This window comes from Delphinus delphis, chromosome 1, assembly GCF_949987515.2.
Source record: "Delphinus delphis chromosome 1, mDelDel1.2, whole genome shotgun sequence".
In the NCBI taxonomy this organism is placed as follows: domain Eukaryota; kingdom Metazoa; phylum Chordata; class Mammalia; order Artiodactyla; family Delphinidae; genus Delphinus; species Delphinus delphis.
This window is the reverse complement of record NC_082683.1, coordinates 66,724,763-66,735,877: the sequence shown is the minus strand read 5'-3', so window position 1 is coordinate 66,735,877 and position 11,115 is coordinate 66,724,763. Positions and strand designations below refer to the sequence as shown.

General features: G+C 43.8%; 1 protein-coding gene across 1 annotated transcript in view; it reads right to left on the bottom strand.

Moving 5' to 3' along the window:
* Positions 1–764: 764 nt before the first annotated feature.
* ST6GALNAC5 (ST6 N-acetylgalactosaminide alpha-2,6-sialyltransferase 5) overlaps positions 765–11,115 on the bottom strand; it is a 175,282-nt gene continuing 164,931 nt past the window's right edge. Inside the window, exon 5 of the mRNA XM_060006080.1 lies at positions 765–2,185. Within this exon, the coding sequence (XP_059862063.1) occupies positions 1,954–2,185 (232 nt within the window). The 3' untranslated portion in view covers positions 765–1,953. The remainder of the gene's footprint in view (positions 2,186–11,115) is intronic.

Genomic DNA, 11,115 nt, shown 5'->3' with positions numbered 1-11,115 from the left:
TTCATAAAGTACTGTTGGTCCAGAGTCCATGCTGTAGAAGAGATTGTGCTGGAATAGAATCCTATTGTTTCTTTAAAAAACTGAGACAATTTAAAGGACACATTCCAGTATGTTTTGGACAGACATTTCCATTGTATTGGCTTTTTACAGCTCACGCCGCACCACAATAATACCAACTTTATTTTTGCTAAATAAATATCTGGACTGTGTTTGCATCTCAATAACAGTACTCCATATAATTAATAGTACTAGTTAATGCAAAGGAATGGAGTCTCAGTACTAATTAAGGAAAGGGAAAAGAGGTGGTAGTGTGAGAAAACTTCTTTAATCTCAAACCAGGTCATGTTTTGTAAAACAATGTCAGTCTCCGTACATAGTATTTGCTGGTGCCTTCAAATTTGGCATTAGAGAAATTAATGCCTCCTAAGCCATGTGTAAAGAAAACATTGGTATATTTTTTTAAAGGCTATTTTTGAACAATATTACTTGTGTAAATGAAAATCTTTCACACTAGCTGATCTTGGCTCGGAATAAAAATAAGTCCTTTATACTTCTGAAGACGAGGGAACGGCAGTGAATATAATGTAAGATTTGCAGGAAGTGAATCGGAATAGTTCATAGGATAAATGAGTCGTATGATGGGGAATCTCCTTGTATTCTCTTCTCCGCACAAACTCACAGAAATGCAGTTCCTTGCTCTTGTAGTCAGGGAATAGCATGAAAGATTCCCCCCACCCCCTCCCCCCCTTAGAATAGCATGGAAGTTCTCTCTCTCTCTCTGGTGCAAGAAGCACCAGAGAAGCAGGGGATGGATTTTGGCCAATGGGTTCCATGGAAGAGGTATGTTTTTAACCACAAGAGGGTGATAGGTAGTAGGGGGATATAAAAGGCCCCCTAAAATAAGGCTCCTGCTACTGTGGGAGCCCCATCATTCCAAGTGCAAAGTCCTCATGTGGGTCGACAAGAGGCTCGTTGAGAGAATTTCAGATCTGGAATGAAACTTAAGAGGTCCGCTGGTACAGTGACATCATTCTGCAGAAGAAGAAACTAGGGCTTTAGTGAAGTAACCTACGTCAATTATTACTAAAGCAAACTGTCTTTAAGTTTCTCTTGTTGGTATCTTTTTTGTTTGAACGACGCAGTTTTTGGTTTTCAATGTTGTCATTTGGAGCATTTCTGCATATTGGAAAAATGTCATAGCTGTTCTTGAAGCCTGAGGGTTCAAAAAATGCAATGCAACATTTCCAAGCCAAATACCGTCGCATGCTAACGATGAGCATTGGGAACACCGCAACTCATCTCCCAGTTCCGGGCCTTTTCCAACCATCACTCAGGATTAAAGAATTAGGAAGGATAAATTACCACATAATCATAATCTATAAAAATACTGGCCGAGAACACACTAAAAAACTCTCAATAAATAAATATTGGGCATTTGCTTATGAAAGTCAGTGAAGATATACTCTTCAGAAATCATGTCCATACTTTCAGGCTGCTTTTTACAAATCACACATACAGAGTCCAACAAACGGCAAAGGTTCAGGTTAGGATACAATTTGATAGAAAAATGACTTTTGACGTGGTATTTCTACAAAGGAATACAACTAATGTTGAGTTCCTAATGTCTCAGTTTCGAAGGCAATACTTAAAGAGATCCAAAATGTTTTTAGCTGTGGCAACATCATTTAAATGAGAGTTCAGCCCCTACGGTAACCCCTTTTGAAAGGGACGACACTCATTAGGATGTATTCATTCTGGAATTTTCCCTTACAGACCAACTGCACTGCTGTGTAGTCACGCCTCGGAGGCACCTGTACATGGTACTTCTTGAGAACTGAAGCTACCCCGGCGACCCATTCTGTTCCTCTTTCAGGTCTGGTGTTTCAAGAAGTTCAGTGGCCTGATGTCTGATACAGTGGGTTCTTGGGATATCCACCTGGCCACACACATTCCTCAGAACACAGGTTTATTCTCAGGATGACTTATAGCAAGTGATTCTGGTTTCCAGTCTGGTTGAAAAAAGTGAATATTGAATGTCTGTGCCCAGTTCTTAAAGACTCTTTTCTCTGTGATAAAGCGGTGATGACTGCCCTTCCGTCCTCGCTCGTGGGAGAGGTACATCGTACATTCATCAGGTCCAAGAGGTTCGTAATAGTGATAAGGTACTGAAGGGTGATCGGGATCCCTGTAGGAGGAAAACGAGATAACTGATTAAAGCCAAAAAAAAAAAAAAAATTCCTTTCACAGATTTAGGTAAGATGTTATCTTTAATAAGCCGATAAACACAAACCATACTTTCAAGTTAAATGAATTCAACAAACGGTTTTGCTGATGTTTAAGCAATATGCACGTGAAGAGGATCTGAGGCTATGAAATAAACTCAACGACCATGATTATCAAACAGCAAGATTAAACGTGAGCCTGTAGGATGCTCAGGCTTTGGGGATTTGGAAACTACGTAGTCCTAAGAGCCAGCTATAGTTATGATTTCCACTCTTGCCCCACACAGTCTGTTTAGCACAAACAGCTATGAAGATATTTACAAAACAAAAACACATCATCCTCCTTCCCCAGCCCCGCCCCACTCCAAACCCTCCAGGGGCTTCCACTTCCACTAAGAGCGTGGCCTACAGGGTGTTCCGTGATCTGGCTCCTCTCCAGAGCCTTCTCCTAATCCACTTGACCTTGTCTGCTATGCTCCCGCCTTACTGGTCTCTCCGGTGGTCATCTCGACCAAGCTGGTCCCTCGCCTGAGGCCTTGGCTATTGAGGGCAGTCACCCGGCTGGAACGTTCTCTCATCAGCTCACTCCTTCTCACTGCTGGGGATCAATGCAAATGTATCCTCCTCGGAGAGGGCTTACCTGATGCCTGCTCCTTCTCTCTATCTCACTTGCATTTATTTCCCTTGTGGCATTAATCATTCTCTGAAACTGCTGTCGTTGTTTACTTGCTTATTGTCTGTTCATGAGAGCAGGCCTTTGTCTTGTTCTTAGCAGGCGCTCAATAACTATTTTTTGAAGTTCTGTTGTTGAAAGGAATTTATATGGAGTTAGCAGCTAAACGGCGGGCCTCTAAAGACAATTCTTCCTCCAGGTATGGAAAGTGGATGATGCAAGTTTGATCGCACGGGAGAAACTCAGCAGGCACGACGCCACCATTTTTCTCTTGCTGTTTTAGACGGACAATGTACTTAAACCTAGAGTTTCTACGTTGAGAAAGTCCAAATCTTCAACCCCCGCTGTGTAGCCCGAGAGTCCCCACATTTTTCTGTCTCTATATCCCTGTCTCCGCCTCATAGGAGAAACACTGGCTCATTTGTTCAAGGTAATGTGAACAGGATTAACATGTGGTGGTGGTGAGCGCCCTGATGTAGGGTTACTAAAATATCTCACCCCCAAAGAGGTCTGGTCTCAGACTGGGTTCCATTCCACCCCACCTCTTCTGTCTTGATGTCTAAATGATAAGAGCAGTCAAGATATCCCAGCAGATAAACCCTCCTACCTTGACCTACACTCACCAAGCGGCCTTGTTGCAAGACTAAGCTCTTCTTGGTCTCTTCTTAGCGCTTCTCTTAAAAAGTGTCCCAGCTTCCTGCAAACCACCTTACAGGGTTTGATGCCCTGGGGTCTCCCTCCCAGCACTCAGCTTTACTCTAAGTACAGTAACTTGGTTTCCCAGAGATGCTCATCCTGCTAGATACCTATTCGTTTTCTTCAGAGGAGATCAATACACAAATGGCTTTTACAGTAGCAAGTTTTCTGGGGTCAGGGATCGAAGTCTTTTATCAAGAGGGGTGTCGAGTTCATGGCTCTGAAGACAATAAACCTTTGAGCTTCCTCTCCTCTGAGGTTAAAGTTCTTCCAGGAAGAGAGATTTACTTTTGTCATGCAGCATTTAAACATTCCTCATCCTGGGTTGGATGCTGCGCTGAGTTAATAGTTTGCATCTCTATTATGCCTGTCTCAGAAGTATCTCTATGTTCTATAGTGAGACATCAGATCCCGTCCTGTCCAGTTATTATAGAGTTTGCTTATTTACTTACCCTAGAAACTGAAACCCCTTAAAATTTTAATAGAATGTGTTTTCAATATAGAAAGTGCATGGTAGGAAAAATTCAAGTTGGAACGGACCACTATGAAGAAACAAAATTAAAAAAAGAGAAATAGAAATTTGTGAGACAAGTCTCCCCAGATTCATATGGCTTAATTTGGGGAACCGTGCTAAGTTCGTGTTGCCATGGTAAACTTGGGGTTAAGCTTTTATTCCAGTACGGATCAGGTTTTAAATATGATTCATCTAAGTTTTGGACATATTATTGGCATCAATCTGACTAAAGAGGCAATCAGGTTTCTAAAAATATCATGAGATTGATTTGACACCTAGGCATAGAGGGAAATTGGAAACCAGATAAAGGATGCTATAGGATCAATTTCCTTATTCAGGAAGACCATCTCCTTGAATGAAAATGTATCTGGCTCCACACTGCTCTCCTAAAGGGAGAATTAAATTTACATATTTGGTTCTGATGGTTTCAAAGGTGTCCAAATAACTGAGGGTTGTCTCCATGCTTTAAAACTTTGTCCAAATGGCAGAAAAGGGCTTGATGGGACTTAGAAGGCAGAGCCGAAGCAACTGCAGGGACAGCTCTGCTGTAGGTTGTCAGCCTGCCATCAGGTGTCATCCACTGTGCTGTTCAGAAAGCCCTTCCTTCAGAAAGTTCAAGCTTATAATTCCTTAAGCCTTTTTTCCCAAGCCTGACTTTCTAAAGGCTGCCATAATTTGTTTCCCCTCCACCTGATCCAAATGAAAACAGCAATAAAAATCAGCAGACTTTCCACATCAGGAGGCTACTGCTGTAAAAGAGAGGATTCTGGAGCTCAGGTTGCTGTCTGGGGTCAGGGGATGCTCAGGGAGTGAAGGTGCAGGGGTGCGGGCTGTGTGGGCATGATAATCACAGAGCCAGTTCCCTAAGTGGCAGCAGCCTCTCATCAGCCCTCCAGGGGCCAGTGGGGGAACAAATCCTGCAGAATAATGTGAAGAAGGATTGTTTTTTCTCTATAGAGAAAGCAGGTAGGGAGAATGAAAGAACTACCATGTAGTGCACAGGTATTAAAGAAATACCATGGCCTATGTTCCAACTCCATAGAGTCTGGTTTAATTGATTTGGAGAGGGTCCCAGGCATAGGTATTTTAAAAAGTGCCTTAGGTTTGAGTATCAAAATAAATAATGGCAGTATTTGATTATGAGTCCCACAAAATAAAACTGAATAAATATCCATGAGCCCATGATGATTTCAATAAATTACTGAATAAATAAATAAATGAAATACAGAATAATTCCAATTAATAATCTAGAAAGAATGAGGGAATAGAAAATCACCATTAGAACAATGCAGTAATTGTTGCAGGCAAGATGCACAGATGAATGGAATATGAGAGAGGAAAAGCATGAGGAGAAATAGGTTATTTGCATAAAGTCCCCCCAATGTATTTATTAATGACAGAGGGAAAAATTGTAACTTTACAATGAGTAAACCTGGCAGACACCACCTTCACCAAGTGACCAAGGTTAACATCGCCAGTAATAAGACATTTTGACATCATGTACCTCTTGATATGAAATGCTATTGCTTCTGTGGTATCCTTCTCAGTAATGCATAGCCTCAATCTAATAATTAGAAACTATCACACAAATCCAAAGTGATGGACATCCTACAATGACCAGAATTCTTCAAATGTGTCAGAGTCATGAAAGATAAGGAAGGACTGAGGAACTGTCACAGACTGGAGGAGACTAATGAGACATGATAAGAAAATGCAAAGGGATCCTGGATTGGGTTCTGCAGGAGAAAAATGACATCAGTAGGAAAAATGGTGAAATGTGGATAAAGTTTGCAATTTATTTGAGTATTGTACCGGTGTTAATTTCTTAGTTTTGATAATTTTGATAATTGGACCAAAATGGTAACATTAGGGGAAGCTGGGTGAAGGGTATACAAGAACTCTCTGTACACTTTTTGCAACATTTTCTGTAAGTCTAAAACTTTTTCGAAACAAAAAAATTTAAAAAGGTAACAATGTTATAAAGTTCTGTAGGACATTCTAATATGCAGCCAGGTTTAAGAAGGCTGATTTAGTTAAATACCTGCTAAGCCTCAGTGCTTAGCTTATATTATCTCCTTTATTCTCCATCAGGCGTCTAAGGTTAAGTACCACTACTCCGTGTGATGGGTGAGCATCCGGCACCCAGGGTGAGAATCCGGCGCCCAGGGTGAGAGTCCTGTGCCTGGTTTAAGCACACAGCCTCACTCATGGGCCATCCAAGATTCTAGACTTGACTCACATAGTGCTCAGTACTCCACATAGACTAACATTTAATCCTCACGTCACCCCAGTGAGAGAGGTACTGTTATTACCTCTGTTTTACAAATGAGAAAACTCATACCCAGAGAAATTGAAGAAGTTTCAGGGCCCAGATCTGAACCAAAGCTGTACTCTTAAGAGTGAGGCTCTGTGTCTTGGAAAAATTCCTGTGCCACCAGGTGGCTGTCTGCACTAATGGCACCCCGGGTTCCCGTTGGGTTGGCACCATATGGTTGAGAGCAACTCTGGCCTTGCTGCATTCTCCCAAGCACCCACCTACAGAGGTGCCCGTGCCTGGTGGGCACTGTGCAGCGGGTCAGGGTGCGAAGCACAGGTCTCATGCTCATTTACAATTCTGCCCACTGATATGTTATCAATGGCAGCAGGAGCTGGTGACGTGCCATTTTAAATCTTCTAAAGCTAGGCTGTGCAATTGGAAAGAAACCTCGTATCATTAACAGGTAAGGGTGGATATTTCCATTTCCGGGTATGATCAGGTTGACCCTGATCTCCCAGTTTGGGCTGGACGATCTAGAAGGCTACAAAGATCCTGATGAAAGAATGGTGCTTTTGCCTCTCTTGAGAGCCTCAGGTACTCTCTCCAAACACACTTTTATTCTTGGCATGGTATACAGTACCATATAGCAGGTAGTCAGGGACTGTTTGAGGGATAGTGTTGAATCCGTAGCTGTCAAGTACTTCGGTTGTTCGGAAACTGGCTCGCACTGGGGGTCTTGGGGACAGTACGGAGCATTCAGGAGGAAATGTTCCCCTAACAGGCCTTCCTACACAGCTGCTTCAGGCCCGGGAGGCCCCATGAACCACCTTTACTCTGTTGCCTCCATTTCTTGTTTTTACAGCCTCTTTTGGAAGGAAACTGCCACACACCTTGGAAGCCAGTGAAATAATACTTGTGCTTCTGGGGCACAAAAAGTGCCGAGAGCCTGCGGCTGCCCACCCGTCATGGGTCAAAGGCCCAAGTGAGTCGCCTGAACCCCATACCCACACCCAACCACTCAGGCACCTCAGGTGATGCCATAGCGTCTCATAACAGATACATTGGAGCCATGGGACAGAGGAAGGTAATAAAAACACCCAGTGACCAGTAAGTTGGTCAAATTATAGCAAAGGTAGAAGAAGAAATTGTGGCAAAGTTAAGCATCTATGAAAAAAAAAGTACAACAATGTATTTTAAGTTCACTTCATAAAATGTGAACCACGTGGACGCATTATATTCCATACCCGTCCTCTGTAAGCGTCTGATTCTACAGGGTAGACTGGTGCCAAGTAGGAACTTGCCCTGTAATGCTGGCAGCTTTATTAATGTTCACTAGCTAATAACTCTGGCAGAATCAGCTCTCTGATATTCACGATACCTTTGAGATGTCCTTCACATTATGGATAAGATATTCATTTAGTTCCATGACAGTGATTACTCTGAGTCGTTACTCTGCTAATTAATACTCAGGAAATGATGGGTAACAGAGAGTTGTAAACTTGGTAATGTGTTAAGTATGACCAGAAATATGACTGTTAGATAGAATTTAAATGCTTGGCCCATTGTTATCACAAATAATTTACAATGGAAAATGAGATTAAAAATACTCACCATCACTTAGTTTGGAAAGCAATGATAACAGAGCTTTTCCATTGCAATTTATAGTCCATCTAGAGAGAATGGATTTGCCTTCCCATATGGATATGGCGTGATTTAAAGGGCTATGTCCCCATAATAATATATTTTGAGGCTGTCTCTGGTGTGACACGACATTAATTTTCTCTGGCTTTCTGAACACTGATGAGCCTGGCGTCCAGTGATAGAGGCAGGATGGAGACTGATGTCTCATGCCTGAGGACCCAGTGCTGGCCTTGGCTGGGAATGATACAGGCGGCCACCAGTGACTTCTTTGGACCCTCGAAATCGGTACTTGCCACTGGCTAATTATACTCTTCACTCACCTGGCACTTTTGATCTTGGAATAAATATAGAATCAGTCTCCTAAACACCGTCAAGGAAAGGAAGGTTTTTATTTATTCGTTGAGTTAATCAATACTGAATATATACTACGTGCCAGACACAATGGCAAGAGCTAGGGACACAAACGTGGCTTGAGATAGGACCCCTTCCCTTGAGGAGATTACAGGCTGATGAAGGAGACGGACATGTCACTCAGTTCGCTGAGGCAGAGCGGAAGGTGGCAGAGGCCCCAGTAGGGGCCCAGGTGGGGTCTGACTCAGATAGGAAGGCAAGGAAAGCTTGGAGGAAGAGGACCTCCAAAGCAGTGGAGGGAGGGGTTAAGAGTGTTAGCTCTTGAGCCCTGAAGACCTGAATTCAAATCCCAGCTCCATCACTTACCTGCCCCACGACTTTGGCAAGTTGTTTCATGTCCTCAAGCTTCATATGTAAAATGGCGATAATAATAATGTTTATCTCCTGGGATTATCATAAAGGTTCCATGAAATGGCACCTGTACTCGTACTCAGCACAGCACCAGCGTGTGGTATGTGCAGAAAAACCATCAGCCGTTAATATTACGGTGAAGAACCGGCAGTGATCAGCCAGATTAAGAAGGAGGGCATGGATGTTCCGAGATGAGGGCAAAGGGACAGGTGTGTGCAGGGTGAGCTCCTTCTTGAGTTCCTCAGTACGGCTAAAACAAGTCTGTGAGTAGAGGAGATGAGACTAAGGTGGCTGCAGAGGTCAGGTCCTGAGGGCTTGTGTGCTAAGCTAGGGAGTGTGAACTTTCTTCTAAAAGCTGTGGGGACCTACGGAGGGGTTTAAGTGATAGAGTCAGACTTGCGGTTTATCCAACAGCACAGTGGTGTTTGGAGAGGAAAGAGAAAGACCAGAGTTGGGGAGAGCGGTCAGGAGGCTATTGCAGCACCAGATTAAGGAGGAAACTGTAGCACGCCAGTCACATGACTTTTAGTCAGCGTTAGATTCTGCCAGGTTTCGAATAACATGTCCTTCATCTGCCACCATGGCCATTTATACATTCACTCTTTCCATTTGTGGTGTTAAATATGAACGTGGGGTTATTCGTCTCCCTAAGGAGTCCATGTGCTAAGTAGTTTAGAGGCTACTGGAAATCTTCTTGCCAATGAATGATTCCTGGAAATAAGCCTGGCCCTTTGGGTGGGAGGGATGAGAAGGCCAGAACTCCAGGAGAGCTGGATGGAAAATGACAGCTCCAGGCTTGTAGGAGTGAACCCACTCACACGTCTTAGAAGTCAGGCACTCATGGATGGCTCAGCTGTCTACTCCCAAGATATAATTTAGTCCCCTACTGCACCTCCCTATATATCCTAGCATATAGCAGCTGACATTCCCTTTGGGTCACTGCCACGCTAAGCTGATGGGAATGACTGCAGAAATAGTCCAGCGTTTGGTCCTCCTGTGCCTTGGTTTCCTTGGCAAGGAGAATGTGATGACTCTATTCTCCTTAAAAGTGTGTGAGAGTGTGATCTAGATTGGAAAGCGGCATGACCATATCTTAGACCAGAGGTCATCAAGGCTGTCAATGTTCTTATTTGCCACGGGACCCTTTGTGATATGAGAGCCCACAGGTAAAACAGAGAGAAGTTCATCTGCTGCCGATGAAGTGGGGCAGGAGGGGGCAATGTTCTTTCATCTTAGCTCCTTGCCCTTGTTCCACCGGATCAGGTCAGGAGAAAGCCAGAGCTGGATGTTTCAATAAAGCCCTGCGTGTCAGAGACTACGACAGGCAGAACGTGAATAATTTCTCCCACAGGAACCTTGGGAACCTTCTGTCCCTTATGACTGAATTGTGTCCAAGTGACACGCAGGAGACCAAAGGCAGGAACCCTGTCTCATTCATCTTTGATTATGTCCCTAAGTGCCCAACACAAGTTAGGTGAATGAATCAGAGTCTCTGTGATTTGTTTAGTAAATGACTTCTTTTGAGGGTCCTAGTTGTATCTCAAAGTCTGGAAAGGTTAATTTACCCAAAAAGAGCAGTTGGCTCTCCTTTCGTTTGCTGAACCCTGGCCCCATGTGCCTAACTCTTCATTCCAGTGAGAGACTGGGCATAAAGAAGCCACAGAATGGGGGGGTCTGCTGTGAGCAGCCCGTGGGGTGTCCTGCAAGGAGCTGGAGGGAAAGTGGGACCCAATTCACATGGGAGCCTTTCGTGTCCTTGGCCCTCCCTGCCAACAAAGCACCGTTCATTAGTGCTCGCCAGACAACTCCTTAAAATGTGCTCATGGGTGCATACCTGCAGATGAGTGAGCCCTTTCTCCTCGTAAATTTATCCACACTTAATGTACACCAGCACTGTGCCAAGAATTCCTCATCTATTATGTCATGGAATTATCATATAACCCCGTGAGGTAAGCACTAATGTCATCATCATCTGCAGACATGGAAACTACGGCTTCTGAGACGGTCATTAAGTAACCTGCCCACGGTAACTAAGGCTCAGTGAGGTTGAATAACTTTCTCAAGGTCACATAGCTTCTGACCTTGAGAAATATGGCTCATTTTCGGTCATATAAACACCCTTTGACTACAGCACGAGAGAGAGAGGACGGGGCCATTCATTCACTCAGTATGTACGGAGCATCTGCTATAGGTCAGGACGGTACTGATCTACTGTCCTGTGCACCATGGCTCCAACAGTGATCCCAACACACAAAAGTCTCTGCCCTCGAGGTGTGTATATCCTGGTGGACTCAACCAGCATGAGGTCTGTCCTCTCACAAAAGCTTCCCTACCACTTTTGGCCCCGGTG